We start from the raw sequence: 16,689 nt of genomic DNA on the forward strand, positions 1-16,689 counted from the left end.
CAGCATCCTTTTCCTAGGGTTCATCATTATTTATCTAGATAATTATGTATTGTTTTATTTTTCTCACTGTTTTTTTTTTACTTTGAGTACACACAAATTTACTTAAATGGTTAAAATCAGTATGCAGCCAGTAAGAGCTCATCCCCACAACATTTAGGCAATATCCACTGCAGCAATAGTTTTAAAAATACTAAACTATCTTTATTTATTCTGTCTACTCATGCTCACTTTTGTTTTCCCTCCATATTTTTCTCAGCTCATTTGGTCAGAATTAGGGTGTAGTGGGTGACTGGATGAGTTCTAGGATCAGCCATGAGTCTCTGTGCAGCAAGCAGGGCTACAGACTATGGGAGCTGGGGTTTAAGAGTCAACTATAGAAGGCAGCAAATGAATAGAGAACCTGAGCGCTAATATTAGCTCCATGTTAATTAACTTTTCCTAGGGTATTCTTCAGTGATTTTATTTTTAAAACAATTGTTCAATGAATATAATCTTTTCATTGTTTATGTTACCTGGGAGGTTGATCAAGATATTGGAAGGTGATTAAATATAAATTCCATCACTCCTATGTTAGAACACTACTTCATAATAAATATTTTTTAAATAAAAAAAAAACTAAATAAAACATGGTGATATTTAATTTGCTAATTGAATATATTCAAGATATCATTAAACCAAGGGAGTACTGGGAAATTATTGTTAATCTCTTGGCTAAGCCTGGCCCAGATTCTATTAGTCAAAAATGAGTTTCAGGGTATTATACATTTTTTTATTATGAATAATGTTAGAGCAAAATACAGTAGAGGTTAGCCAAAGTTTATATCAGATAAATGAATATGGCATTACCCTGAAATATGAAACTTTTTAGACCATTTTCTCAGTCCTTTGGGGAATCAGAAAGAGATGAATCTCCAGTCAATGGCTCAGTTTTTCAAAATATAAATCAATGATTAATAGTAAAATTCTCTAACTTCTGTGGATAAAGGGAGGTGACTGAATTGACATAAAAATTTGTCCCTTGATTCATACTGCCCCATAAAAGATCTCCCCTTGCACTGTCCCCACCCCAATAATCATTAAATGGCACTGCCATTCACATGTTTGCTCAAGCCCATAACTGGGGATCTCCTTTAACTCCTGGATTTTTATTTATCCTTCACATCAAATCTATCAGTAAATTTTGTTAGCTCTATGTACCAAATAGATGCTTAAAGGAAAAAATGCTACAATTTCTACCACCAACATCAATGTATCATCCCCTCTTAGTGGACTGCTTCAGTACCCTCCTTCCTGGCCTTCCCGTCTCCACTCTGCCTTACTGCCTCCATGCTGCTCAGTCCTCCCAGACGTAAATACTGAAGTGCTGGAGTGATACTTCTGACATGTAAATTCTACCAAGGGCTCTCTCCAAACCTCTCCATGACATTCTCATTATGTTTAGAATAAGACCCAAGTTTTTAACATGTTCTACAAGGCCCTGCCTGAACTGGTCCATAGCTGTCTCTGAATTCATTGCCACTCTTTCCTTATTTCAGGGTAGCTATAATGACCTGTGCTAACCCTCAAACATGCCAAGTTCATTTCCATCTCAGGGCCTTTGCACTTGCTCTTCTCTCTGCCTGCCATAATTGCCCTGTAGCTATTCACAGGGCTGGTTTTCTCCCTACACACAGATTTGTTTCAAATAATCTTCAGAGCTAACTTTTCTGATAATCTTCTCTAAAATAACATCTGCATTAGTCTCTTTCTTTTTTTAGCTGCTTTATTTTTATTTTACAGTATTTACAATCACCTGATGTTATATTATGCATGTATTCATTTACATGTATATTTTCCATCATCCTCTCTGGATGTAGGCTCTATGAAAGCAGGAATATTTTGTCTGTCTTGTTCACTGTTATACCCTCTAGTAACTAGAAAAATGCCTAACAAAGAGGAGATGCTTTAAAAACTACTTTTTGAATGAATAAATGAACATATTTGTTTTATTTGCATTATAGGCAAATCTTATTAATCTATATGAATAAAATATAAGTATTAAAGCTAGTGAAATAAAATTTGATTTTCTTGAATACATTTATTTTGACAGATATAGTAACAGTTATGTCCTTAGGAGTATTTGTTCTGTCACTTTGACGTGATCCTTAGGTCAAGATTATCCTGTATACTGTGCTAGTTTGTTCATAAACTGTTCTTCTCCCTGTACTTCTCTGCTCAGTTACTTTCCCTCTCCTCTCCCTCTTTGAGGCCTTTGAGACTTCATGATTCTGCTCCGAATCACCATAATATTTTGCAACAGAAAGGATAAATATTGCCAGTCCCAGTGCATTAGAGATAAGTGAAAAAATAAAGCACTCTTTCCCCCCCAAATGGCTTCACCTACTATATGTTGATATTTTCTCTTGTCTATTCAATTTTTCTCCCAAGGACCATGAGATTTTGTTTACTTGCTATAGCTCTCACAAGCTTTTCCCCCAATATTAGAAACTAATGTTAAAACATTCCAGGCCAGAGAAAGCAGAACTGAATTTCCATTCTCAGTCATTGAAGCTCTATGGGTAATCCATATCCCCTTGACTTGCCAGGTAAACAGACAGTTGTTTGTCAACTCTTTTAAGTTAAAAAAATATGTACAGAGAACAAAACAAACAAAAAAACCCATTGTAAAATGAAACATGTTGGTGGGATTGCCACAAAGCATGCTTTATCGTCAGCTATATAAATCTATGAATACTGTTTTGTGACCACATTTAGTTGGTAGATTTCAATGGGGTCATAAAGAAATTACCTCTGAGTATATAGCACTCATCACAATGCATCATATATATGCTTTCATATCATACATCCTTCCATGTCTTATTTATCTTTTTTATTTATAATATAGTACTATTTGTAAGTACTTCATAAATGTTCTTAAAATTGAATTATGGAGTCATAATTGTTTATCTGGATTATAAGCTCTGTGAGCCTTAAAAGCTACATTTTATTTATCTTTAAGTCCTTTACAGTCCTAGTACATTGCTTACATATCTAAAAGTCTTCAAAATGTTTTTTTTTGTTTGTGTTCTTGAAGATAGATTGGTCCTCCTACTGTGGAAATTGATGTTGGCAATATTAATGACTCTTAAATTCAAGAGCTAAATGCCTTTGAACCCTTGGTTAAACATTGAGTTCATTATTTTACAAACAATAACATTTTTTTTATCAGCTACATAGACTATTCAGTGGTATTGTCCCAAACAATGGTGGTGTCATTAGAACAGATTTATTTTTCACCTGCTATAACCAGACACTTAATCTCTTACCCATTTTAATCTTCACACCAAGCCATAACTGAACACTATTTATGTCACATTTATATATAAGGAGACTGAGACTCAGAGTTTAAGTAACTTCTTTAACTTGCCAAACCAATAAAAGTGAATCAAGAGTTATTAGACCCAGATCTCCCTGAAAGCTAAGTGTATGATCTTTCTGACTCTACTTTAATGCTTCTAGGAAACAAAACAGTGAAGGTACTACTTAAAATAGATTTTGAAAATTATCTGTGATTTTGAAAGAATAAATTTGTGGTAGGATGAGTATTGGTATCTAAGAAGTATTGAGTATTCTCAGTGATATTTGAGAGATTAGTATTTGAGGGACTAAAATTAAATTTTAGAGGGGTGATGAGTCAACAGAGAAAGGCACACTCATCCTAAATATCTCATATTTCTCTCTAAAAAAATTACAAGATTCAAGAATGCTGGTCTCATTACCCTAGTCTATTGTCATTATTTTTGAAGATGAAATCCCATTTTTCACTATTTCATAACCCAAGTGTACATGGAATGGGTAAAAAGGAGAGAATGTGTACCTTCATGACTAGTTGGGGAACATTAACATATATAAAGAACAAGTCCCATTATAACTTCACATATATCGACTTCTAGATGTTTCTCTAACTGCCACCTGGAAAGCAAAACCAATGTCCTTAAAATTCCCCTTCTATTCTGCAGAACAATTTTGTCAATTAAGAAATATTAATTTTGTAAGAGAGGTCTGTTTTTATTTTAAGTAAGTTTAACTTTATCAGCTTTAATGTTGTCAATATTTTAATACATAATTGGCAAGAGAAACATCTCTATTATAATTGTTGTGGGGTGTTTTTAGTAGACAAATCATAATAAGGACTTAAAATCAATCTATGCTTCATGTCGCTACTATTGGACTTTCATTAGTTTTTCAACGATTTCAGATTAGTCACTGATTGTGTAGGGTTGTCTTACTGGGCATGTATTGTGTGTGTGTGTGTGTCCACGTGTGAAGGAGGAAAAGAGGGAGGGATGGAGGGAGAGAGAGAGAGAGACCACCAAGGCTAAGGCAAATTGTTTGTATATTTCTTTGGGCAATAAAATGTCAATTGATCTAGTAATGGTCTGATGCTAATTACTTTGTTTTTATTTTAAGGAATTTGTTTGAATTTCCTTCCAATTCCACTTTTGTCTGTGCAGAATATAAACAGGGCTTGGTGTTCGTGTGTGTGCATTTTGTTTATTTATTGCCATTTCTGTATTTGTTTGCCAGTTCTGTCTTCTGTAAATTCAATTCAACTAATATTTATTAAACACCATAAAGTGTCAGAAGCACTCAAATGATGGATAATTCAGCCCATGCCCTTTTTTTGTGGCAGCAAAATCTCTTGCCCTCAAATGACTATGGAGCTGAGCTTCATATTAGCTTTAGTTGTCACCCCTCTTCATAGTCATTTTTCCAGTGTGTCCAAGCTGTAGTTCAGCTATTGTGCTATTCTGGTAGTTTCCATTCATTTTTAAAAAAAATTAATTTATTGAGGTGACATTGATTAATAAAATTATATAGGTTTCATGTGTACAGTTCAATAATACATCGTCTGTATATTGCATTGTGTGTTCACCACCCAAAGTCAGATCTTCTGTCACCATATATCTGACCCCCTTTACCCTTGTCTACCTCCCTCCTCCCCCTTTCCAACTGGTAACCACTAAACTATTGTTCATGTCTATGAGTTTTTGTTTTCAGTTTTATATCCTACATATGAGTGAAATTGTATGGTATGTGCCCTTTCTCTGTCTGACTTATTTCACTTAGCATAATACCCTCTAGGTTCACCCATGTTGTTGCAAATGGTAAGATTTCATTCTTTTTTATTACTAAATACTATATATGTATACACATTTTTACATATATATGTGTGTGTGTGTGTGTGTGTGTGTGTGTATATGTATACGTATACCTACCTATATAGCACATCTTTATCCATTCATCTCTCAATAAATGAATTGATTTTTTTGTTGTTAAAGTCTTAGGTGAATTGCTGATGTATAACATAAATAAAAGTAGAGTTACTTTTGTCAGAGGGGGTGGGCAGTACAACAAAATATGAGTCAAGCCCCATGAACCACCTCTTAGCTCGATCTTCACTTCATCTGCCTAGAGGGGCCCAGTGGAAATCATAGGGCTTTAGGGAACGCATTTGAAAACTCAAAAAATTTAATAAGCATATAATTTTCTCTGGCTCCAACATTCTACAATTCGTCTACTAACTTGAAGTTGTTGCATGAGAATAATATGAGAAGTCTTAAGGATGTAACATTATGCTATAGGCATGGGTGGTGGGTTGGGGTGGAGAACCACACAACCATTTTATAATTCTGAATGAATGTACTACATATAGATTATATTATTTTTCTCTACGGACATTTTACTATAAATTAGTGTCAGATGCGTCTGAACAGGAACATTTCTCTCAGCCACTTTCTATAACAAACTGTTGAGTTTTCTACTTGTAACTGTATAATCACAAAATTTTATAAACTGAGTTAATTTACTGAATAAGTCTGGTATTTTGATGCCATAGTTGCTTTTGAAGTTCACTGAAATTATTTGATAACTAAAGCCTAAGAAATAGGGCTTTTTGACTTACCAATGGCGAACTATTTTGCCAATATTTAGTGAGTAATCTACTTATTTAGCTGGTAGGAGAATAAAAATCTGTTAATATCACTGTAGACATGAAATAAGAGTATTTAAGCTTATTCAGAGTGATGTCAAATCTTTGAGAAGAGTTTCAGAATAATTGATATCTTATTACTCTAACTTTCTACTTCATTCCCCTCCATGTGTTAAATATTGATGAAGATGAATGAATAATGCATTCAATTAGTTATGAACAAAAGCAATTGGTCCTATGTGTGGTTGATTTCCTAAACCAGGACTCTTAAAACACATTCCTGTTTTTCTGAGTTGGAGTGCATCATCTGTTTGCACTGACTGTGTTTTCTGTTAAAGAAAGAGGAGAGTGAGCTTCTGAGGTAGATCTAATTATTGAATCCTCTGGTAATGTGGGCATGTGGCGAACTCCTGGCACTGCTGACTACATTAGCCTTCCAGTTATCAACCAAATTGGCATGTCCTCCTGTCAAGAAAGGAAGAAAGCCCTCAAAGCAGAAACATTTGTTCAGCAACCCTTAATTGATCATTTCTGTACTTGCTACAGAGTGGAAGTTGCAGTGACAGATTTCAAGGGACCTGAGTAAGTCAATCAGAAAGAGTGAGTAGGGAGGCTTAATGAAGGAGAAATGGCTATTTGTGTAAAGTCCAGATAGTCTACTTTATCTAGTAATGAAGTATGCAGTGGGAAACCTATCTTCAAGATGCTCAATAGTGAACTCTTAGATTTGTAGGCTGATAATTGATAAATTAATGATAGCACAGAGTAGAAATGTATGGTGACTTAAAAATCAAAGAGAGCATATTATACAAATTAGAAATAAATATTATTAAATGTAATAGATAATAGTAATAAGAGGTTTTGACTAAATGGAAAGTATTGTTTAAAAATATAATCTTGGCAAATATTTATATGCATGTTTGAGTGTGCAGCTTGTACTGGTACTAATTTAATGCCACATTGCTACCTCATTTATAGAGTATGTGTGTAAGAAATAATATAATTACTAAGTTATGGGATTTGAGGCAGTGTGATCCAGGGTATGGAAACTAGGAATGGGATTAAGAAGAATGAGACATTATGCCAAAATATCATTGAAATGCATGGATCCTATATCATGTAGCTTTAATTAACATAGAGTAAATCTAAGGTACCCTTTAAATATGAAAACAAGTTGCAAACTGAAAAGATTTTGGTGGAGCACAGTCACATGTTCTCAAGAACTGACCAATCCTGATTCTGTACTTACAGTCTCATGTGATTGTCAATTTAGAATGTTCTGTTCGACTCATGTACGATCTAATAGCTCTTCATCTTACCTGTAGGTACTATCTGCAATATGTAAGTTATTACTTAGTAGAATGCTTTGGTGCACTACTCTGAGAATGAAAAAATATTTAGGAAAATAAACTGTGTTCCATCTTTCAGTTCATACAGCATAACTATAGTCTGTATTTTTATTATTGTTTTCAGCCCCTCTGACTGATAAGCCACCCAAGCTTTTGTATCCTATGGAAAGTAAACTGACAATTCAGGAGACCCAGCTGGGTAAGTAATCTCTTAATTCTAGTTAATGCACTTTTTGCAATATGATCTGACAGTTAATAAGCCTGGATTGTTACCTGATGTAACACTCTGAGCTAAGCCCGTGTGTATTTATAGGGAGCAAAATTAGAAAGTACTATAAACTTGTCCCATTCCATCTCCCATGGGACATGCATTAAAGCTAAGCTGGACATAGGGATGCAAAAACTCATGTGTCATTTAGATAATTGCTGAGAAATGAGATGGGCTGAAGGATTTTTTGGTGGTATTATATTGTAATTTTATAAGACTTGAATTAGTTTTTAAAACAGGCAGTATGGAACTATTTGACTTATAATATCCATTAATATGCTAAAATACAGTTTTTAAAAATTAAGGGAAAGCATATAGATTCATAAAGATAAGTATTACCATTACAGTTAAAATCATTTTTATCTAATCAAATATAATGGACATTATGCAAGTGAAGTTACAGATAATATATCAATAAAATGTGAGCAAGTAGCTTTTGGTTAAAAGACTAATAGGTTTGGGACATAAGAACATGGACAGAATACAATTTGGGACAAATCAGAATTCTAACATTCTTATCATAGAGTTAAGTCAGAATTTCTGAGTATAGCATCTGTACTCAGTTATACCAAATTATGAAAAATTTCCCATTAATTATAAGTATAACAATTTAATTATATTCTTTTGCTTTTTATTTTTATTTGAAATAAAATATGCATGTATATATCATAAAGTTTAGCATAAAAATGTTTTTAGTGTTATGTTTTGTATTATCAAAAAGTATAAATCTAACCATATATTCTAATTTATTAAGGAGTTTTCTCTTACATTACCTACTTGAGAGTAGAAATGCATTCAGTGTATATGACTAAAAAAGAATTGGTAGCCCATCCCTTAAGTTCCCCATATTATATTGTTCTTGGAATGAGAATTCAGAATAAAATTGTAAATCATTTTGAAAATGAAGATAACAGGTATAATAATCTTTACTAATAACATATCAAAACTTATAGTGCAAAAAGATACGATGATGGTTTTAGAACCTGTAAAATGATTGTAGTCGATAGACTTCTAACATTGCAAATACTTATATTTATTAACTTTGAGGAAAAAACATATGTGGGATTTATACAAGTCAGGGTATAAATGTACTTCTTTGATGGTAAACCCAAGACTCTGAATTATCATCCTAATTGTTATTTTGAGAAAGAAGACTACAACACCATTAAATCAATATTGAATATGAATCAAATAGATACATTAAAATTGTATTATACTGTTCATTCATGCTATGGTATATTGAGCTATATTAGATTTGATTGCAACTCTCTAAACATATTTTGAAATATAAATTCTTGTAAGTGGCCATGCTCACACATACCTCTCAATAACTCCTAGAAAGATGTATTTCTAAGGAGTTATACAAAACTGTAGAATGTTGGACCAAGAAGGATGGTTTATTGGTGCCAGTTATCAGTAATGAACATAGTGAAATGAAATTAATGGTATCTCTTTACTTGACAACGTAATTAAAAGAATTTTCTGATTAATGGCTGCCCATTGGGTTTCCTTATATTGTCCCTGAAATTGGAATAAATCAGATTGTTCTTAACCTCCTGTTAAAATGTTTCACAAAATGAAATAGTCTGTAAAGCTTTCCTTTTAAAAATTTACTTTTTATTGCACAAAAATTATAAAGACTAATCTAGTTGATTTCAAATATGAAAAGTTCTTATGCAAATTGTAAGGTTTGACTGTATATTCACTTAAAGAAAGATGGGCATGTCTGTTATCAAAATGCTCCAGGAAATATTCTCTTTTATTGTTACTGCCAAAAGGAATGTGAGCTCTCTTTAAACACCAAGTAAACTAGAGGCATCAAGCTGGGATTTGGATTCTTTTAAACACCTTTTGTTTTATTTTCTGTTTCTAGTTCTCAGTAGTATATAGGACAAATCATTTAATCTCAATCTTTTAATTTTTGAGTAACAGTTGATTTGAAATAACTACCTTGCTAGTGTTGTTACTGCAATAGTATTGGCAGTAACAATAGAAAGTGAACAGCTTATCACAAAGATTAAGTGAAAATAGGAAATAACATTAAGGACCAAAAAGAAAAAAAAGACACTAGATGCCTAAAATATATTTGTTTTCACCAATATGTACTTTTATCTTTTACTTCCTTGGAGATTTAATTTTTGCTCTTTCCACATTTGAAAAAGATTTCAATTTCAACAGGCTTAAATGTGATATTATATCCTAAGAGAGGGGGACTGAGTGAAGAGTCGTGGGGTGGGAGTAAGGAAGGTGGCCAGGATCAGTGACAGGGAACCTGTAAATGATGCCTTGTCTTATAAGAAGGTGAGACTCTCCAACAGAATTTGATTAGCCAAGAGTTCAAGGATCTGACTCAACCTATCCTAAATTGAGGGTTGATCTCAGAGGATAATAAAACTACCATATGAGTAACATTGTAAAACAATTAACAGAAATTACACAAAGCTGAGTTGGTACATGTATGATGATCTAACTTGAACATCTTGGCTAAGTTACACACATATCCACCTGACTTTGATAACTATAAATCATCCATTCTCCAGTTTTGTCTCTAAATATGTAAAACTCCTTAATAATGGCTTAGATAAAATCATAAAGTGCATGGATTTGTCTTCACCACCAAATTCTCCTTTCTCTGCCATTTGCTGACCATGCCTACTTTTCACTTTCTACATCCCTAGTGTCCTCCTTTTCTTCCAATTCCTTCATATTCTCGAAACTGGAAAGACTCTCATAGTAATCATTTAAATTGTTCCAGAGTAGAAAGTGAAGGCACAAAAAAAGTACTTAGGGTAAAATAAAATAGTAACTACATTCAAATAAAATATATGAATTGGTAGGTTTGAATTTCAGTCAATATGTGGTCACAGAATAGCACTTCCATTTTAAGCAATATCTGTGTATTACTTTTAAATGTGAAAAAAAAGAAATTTGTTCTTTTAAAATAACTTTCAGGCATCAGCAAATAAATGAGCAGCACTTTCTTTGGCAAAAGGCCCAGAAATCACATCATACAATTCTGAAGTTTTGTCCAGGAGATGAGCTTGAATTAGCCCTTTCAGGAAGCTGTAGTTAAGGGAATCACAAGACAGAAACCATTGTCTTTCTGAGTTTGAGCCCTGAGATGATCAGTCAGAAATGTGGCCTTCTTGTTATGGCCAGGAGACCATTTTCAGAACCTTCGAGAACAGAGGATGTTGTATTCATCATTATTAGACTTTCAAAGAGTAGAAATCTACCCCACGCTTGACCTAGTGAGACACATATTATTTTGCAGCTTAGAATTTACTATACATTATCATTACTCATCTAGATTTGGATGTCACTTTATTGAGTTTTTGGTTTTTACTTTAAAAAATAATTATGCAGATTAATGGTAGAAATTTAGGGGAAGTAGAGAAAAGAATCTAGTTTCTTATGCTTTACATTGTAAAAACATTCTGCTCCTGTTAAATATTCTCAGAAAATACCCTTTTAATGACTACATGATAACTATATGAATGTCCTATATAATTTCATATATATTGCTGGAAATTTTGATTTTTCCAAATTTCATAATCATAAATAATGACACAATGATCTTTACCTATACATTTCCTCCTGATTTTATGATTATTTTAACATGGCAGATTCCTAAAAGGAAAAATACTTGGTAAAAAGAAATAATTTCGTTTCTTGCTATGTATTTTCAGAATCCTTATAGAGAAGTTATACAACTCTCATTATATACTCATATATAATGAGTATAATCACTTTTAATCTTTGATAAAATAAAAATAATATATTTTTGTAACATACAGCTCTTGAAGGAAAATTCACTTTCCTTCAATATCAGGATCACTTCTTTTCCCCCTACCTTCTTACTTATTTCTTTCTCTCTTTACTCATTGAGTATAAGTGGCCTCTCTTTTTTAGGGTTATCCACATTTGGAGAGTTTCAAATAAATCTAGTCCATTTAGGTAAATGTCTATGGTTGATGAAATATAGAAACCTAATTGAATGTTTAATGTCTATTTTTTTCTCTTGCTTATTTTAATGTTCAACTGAGAACTTCCTCTAGATTCTGTTTCTTAATAAAGTACACATTAATTTTGTCATGTACTCTGGGCACGGGGAATGTTGATAAATACTAATTGACAAGGTATATGTGCAACAAAGATCACATGTCTCCAAATTTTCTGCAAGAGAAAATAATGAAATTGAAGAAGCTTCCTAGCAGTGCTCTTATTTTTCTTTCACATTTACTTTTGTTTGTTAAGTTTATTAAAAAGCAAACACTTATTTACCTGAGCAAGTAACAAGGATTTACCAGATGTTAACATGTAAAGGAAAGTGGTTGATGATGTTATTGAAACCTCAAAGTTTTAAACATCTGTCCTGGTAAAGGAACACGCATACATGTAATTTTATCCAATTTAACTAATTAAAATAATTTAGCTACTTAAAAAATAAAATGTTACTCTAGGACTTAACTAGCACATCTTGCCCCATCACACCATATTATCATTTGCAGAATTTTAAATTTCAAGTAGACTAAGGGGAAAATGTTCATGTATTACATAATAGATCCTGATTGATATTTTTGTAGGAAAACACTTTGTCATGAGAATTATATATTTAACCTACTGTGTTGCTAAAATAATTACCTATCAAAACACTCCAATGTGTTATATATTCTGGAACTATGTATATAAATTTATTGTTCATGCAATGTGTTTTATGACAAAAATGCTAGTTGAGTTTTTAATTCAAGGCGACCATATAGGGAATTATTTTAAGGAGTAAAAAATCATGCTCTAACATTTGCTATCTAGGTCTATATTTTCATAGCTATTATTTTCTTGAAACAAAACATACCTTTTCTGTATGATGACTGCCCTATCTTACTAAAATTAGGTAGCCTCTGTTTCCTTTTTTGGGTAGGGAATTACTTAATATCAATACTCTAGAAACAAAACAATTCAGTTGTTGAATTTGATACTTAATTCTGAAAGTGCCATACAGTAATGCAGATGAGAAAAAATACTTTGTTGCTGAGGCGTGCAAGTTATGTAGATATTACCTCCCTTTCCAGAGGTAGGGAAGTCAGCATTGACTGGGTTTTTCCATTCACAATTACTCTTCTGGTTGTCGTGAATAAATGCAATGCTGTTGACTTTGGTTTACTGCGCCATAGGGAATATACAAGACATATTTTTACTGATGAACTCGTATTAAAAAAAACATAAAACTTCCCTTTTATTCTGGATACAAAATTTGTGCCCAAAGTCCAAATTTTACATGAAAAATGATGTACTTGTTGCCCACTTAAGAAAGACATGCAGATCACCATAGTTCTACTGCCTGAAATAAAGCTTTTAGACATAAATTAGAGCTTCTGGACAAATGGACATCATAATTAAATCATGTAAAGGCAAATTCAGACTGCTATTATAATTATTTAAACTGATAGTGTTCGGTTCTACTCAATCTAAATTTATTGTTCCATGATAAATGAAAGTAATAACTCTTGATAGCTGTTGTCTGATTTTGAAACCAAAAATTAAAAATTGAGATTCTAACCTGAAGAGGAATGTTTTCCACATTAGTATTTAGTGAACATTTGATATCCTTAAACAAATGATAAATCAATAAATGGAAATCATATTAGTATTCTTAGATCATTTTATGATGTAGCTTATATGAATCTCAAAGATTCTCAAAAATCAAAGTCATTCTTTAGCACTGGAGAGGAGAATAGATTGGGGGGAAATGCATATTCATTTTAAAAATTGCTATCTAAGCAAAAGTCAGACTTCCTTTTTAAGTGTTAAATGTTCAAGGCCTAACTAGGACAGCCTCGAAACCCAAAGAAAGATGCAGGTGGAGGTTAGAACAGCTACTATGGGCCACTGATATCTGAAAGTTCTGAAGCCATTTAAAGCTCTTGTTAAAATGCATTAAAACTGTAATAGCAACAATGTGAGTCAGCTTGCTTGCTCTTACCTTAGAAAGGGCCAGAAAGGAGGAAAGGTGAGAAGAAAGAAAAATTCCAGAAAAGACTGTTGTCATAAAACCAGTGTGGAAAGTCCATTGAAATTTTCAACTCCTGATCTAGTTCTGGCCTAGTTTGATGGTCACTGACATGAATCATGCACATTGTTCTTTTGCCACAGCACTAAGAATACTATTTTATTTGTTGCTGGCCAGTTAAGAAACTAGATATGTGTAACTATTCACAATTCTAGATTTAGGAACTTTAGGAAATGGAGGGACTTTGGTAGTTATCAAGTCAAATTCTTCTCCTTAACTGATGAGAAAACAAAGAACAAAAGTGACTGCATGTTTTTATATCACAAAATTTACAAAAATAAACTTATCGTTGTTATTATTATTATTATTATTAATTTAATTATTTTGGTTACAATGAAGGAGCAGCATATGGCAGTGGTTCTAAGTTCAGATCATCCTATCAGACAGGTGATAATCCAGCTCTGCCACTTACTATTTATATGACCTTGAACAAACTGTCCTCATTTTACTAATCAGTAAAAAATGGCACCATGGTAATACCTACCTCTATGTAGTTATTGTTGGTATACAGTGAAATAATACATGTGAAGATTAGTGCACTGCTTGGTATATATTAAATAGTGAATACATCCTCGCTGCTAGTAGTTGAGATATTTTAATACAATATATAGGATGCTATATATAAAAGGTTGCTAAAACAAATTTTGAATGCCAATGATTGATCGTGCTCATATACTTGCTAGAGTATCATACTACGGTAGCAGACATGGGCTTCATTACAGGATGGATAATATTTTAGTAAATTAATTCCCATCTCCCCTCTTAGAACATTATACACACACACACACATATACACACACACTAAATTTTTCCACTTAAATGAGTCTTTATCTTAAAGAAATTATTGATTTTAGATTACTTAATTCTTCCACAAGTCTATCCAAATGCAAACAGTAACTACATAGTGATAACAGAAGAAAATAATTCCTATCCTTAAAAAAATGACCATGTAATGGGTACTATGCCACCCAAATTGGTAAATGACCATCAATGATAGTGAAAAAAATTGTTTTTCTAAACCAAAGAAATTCAGACATAATATATCTTAAGACAAGGAACATGAGAATAATTTTACAAAACAAAGCATCAAACCATTATGCCTGTCAAGTTCCTCCTGAAGGTTTTGGTAATAGTCATATTCATTTCATAGAAAAATACTGCTTTTCCTTTGACAAACACTGTTATCACAAAGATTTCTGAATCTTAATGATCAAAATTTACTAGCATAGAAAAATGCAGTGAGTATCCTACATTAATGAGAACTCCTTCTGAATTTGCAAAGTAAATGCCAATTTATCAGAAATAAACCTATCAAAGGGTATTATGGTGTAGAATATTGAAAGAGGTTTCAGAATAAGAGTAAGTACCACAAGACGGATGTTCATTAAAATAGAAATCATAAAAAGACCCACATTGTTTAAAATTTGAATATAAAGAGTTATTCATCCATAAATTTCTTCTTGAATTTTGGCCAAATAACTGAGCATTCCTAAATTATATGCAGACTCTATGAAAAATAACTTGTGCTTGAATACAATTATGAAAATAGGATACCAGTATTTTATGTTTTAATGTTAAAACACTTAGTATTCCAGGCATACCTTACTCTACCAACTTAGGCTATTCATATAGATTTGGGGGTATGTTGAATCATAATTTCAGAGAAGTACTTCCTTTATTTTTGATTGATCTTTAGTTAGTAGTGGCTTAACATGTCAATTTTAAGAGGCTCCATCCCCCAGTCTCTCTTAAGCAGCTAATGATAAATGAAAGATTTATATGCACAAGGGAAACATGCTATTTAAAGAAACTCTGTAGTGAATAATTTCATATAAGAATCATTTGTAATTGAATAATCACCATTATAACTTTTTTCTGTAGTAGTGCAGATTTTTACATTTTCATAAGATGAGGTTCATTCATATGAAACTGCAACTGGTATATATAACTCACCCAGATAAAAGATCATCCATCTATCACTTCACATGACTTCCCCTTGTCTGTCAGGAGAAGCTAATGTCCCCATTGTGGCTTTTTTCCTCCTCTGAGGAAATATTAAATTTTATTCACCAGCTTCAGAATTAACAGTATTTCATTTTAATCTAATTCTTTGAGAATGATGTGGTAGGGTAGAGTATTTGAGTAACCAAAATATCTCATATTCAAAACAGTTTATTTTCACAAGGGACACACTTTGAAAGCCATGCTAGTACCTAATCAGCCTTTGTTTTGTTGAAATGTATCCTAATACAATGACTGCCCATGGTGTCTTTTGTTTTTCATAGCTATAACTGTGATGAGAGTTCTTTTCTTTTTAATTTTATTTTATTAGTTTCAAGTATACAGTACAGTGGTTAGACATTTATATAGTTTATAAAATGATCCCTCTGATTGCTCTTTCTCTCCTCTGGTTCTCCACCTAGCCATTACATTCATGCTAACTACATTCCCTATTTCGTGTTCACCATCCCCGTGACCATCTATCAACTACTAATTTGTACTTCTTTAACCCTCCACCCCTTTCTCTCAGTCCCCCACTCCCCCACCCCTGGCCATCACCAGATTGTCCTCTATATTTGTGAGTCAGGTTTTGATTATTTTGGGCTTTTTTTTGTTCTTTAGATTCCACATATAAGTGAAATCACATGGTATTTATCTTTTTCTGACTTATTTCACTCAGCATAATAACCTCTAGGTCCATCCATGTTGTTGCAAATGGTAGGATTTCATTTCTTTTTTTTTAGTGGATGAGTAATATTCCATTGTATATGTAAAACATAACATCTTTATCCAATCATCTGTTGACGGGCATTTAGGTTATTTCCATATCTTGGCTTTTGTAAATTGTGCTGCTGTGAACATAGGGGTGCATAGATCTTTAGGAATTATTGTTTTGATTTTCCTTGGATAAATACCCAGAAGTGCAATTGCTGAGTCAAAGGTATATTCATTTTTAATTTTTTTGAGAAACCTCCAGACTGTTTTCCATAGCAGCTGTACCAATTTGCAATCCCACCAACAATATATGAGG

The 16,689-nt window shown here is 32.7% G+C and overlaps 1 protein-coding gene across 6 annotated transcripts in view; it reads left to right on the forward strand.

Moving 5' to 3' along the window:
• Positions 1 to 16,689, forward strand: part of IL1RAPL1 (interleukin 1 receptor accessory protein like 1) — a 1,213,847-nt gene that overhangs the window by 942,269 nt on the left and 254,889 nt on the right. For all 6 annotated transcript variants that reach the window (XM_016159491.2, XM_016159489.2, XM_036226767.1 and 3 more), the window contains one exon: positions 7,445 to 7,519. In XM_016159491.2, the coding sequence (XP_016014977.1) occupies positions 7,445 to 7,519 (75 nt within the window). The remainder of the gene's footprint in view (positions 1 to 7,444; positions 7,520 to 16,689) is intronic.

The sequence above is a fragment of the Rousettus aegyptiacus genome, unplaced genomic scaffold (assembly GCF_014176215.1).
Source record: "Rousettus aegyptiacus isolate mRouAeg1 unplaced genomic scaffold, mRouAeg1.p scaffold_m13_p_9, whole genome shotgun sequence".
Classification (NCBI taxonomy): domain Eukaryota; kingdom Metazoa; phylum Chordata; class Mammalia; order Chiroptera; family Pteropodidae; genus Rousettus; species Rousettus aegyptiacus.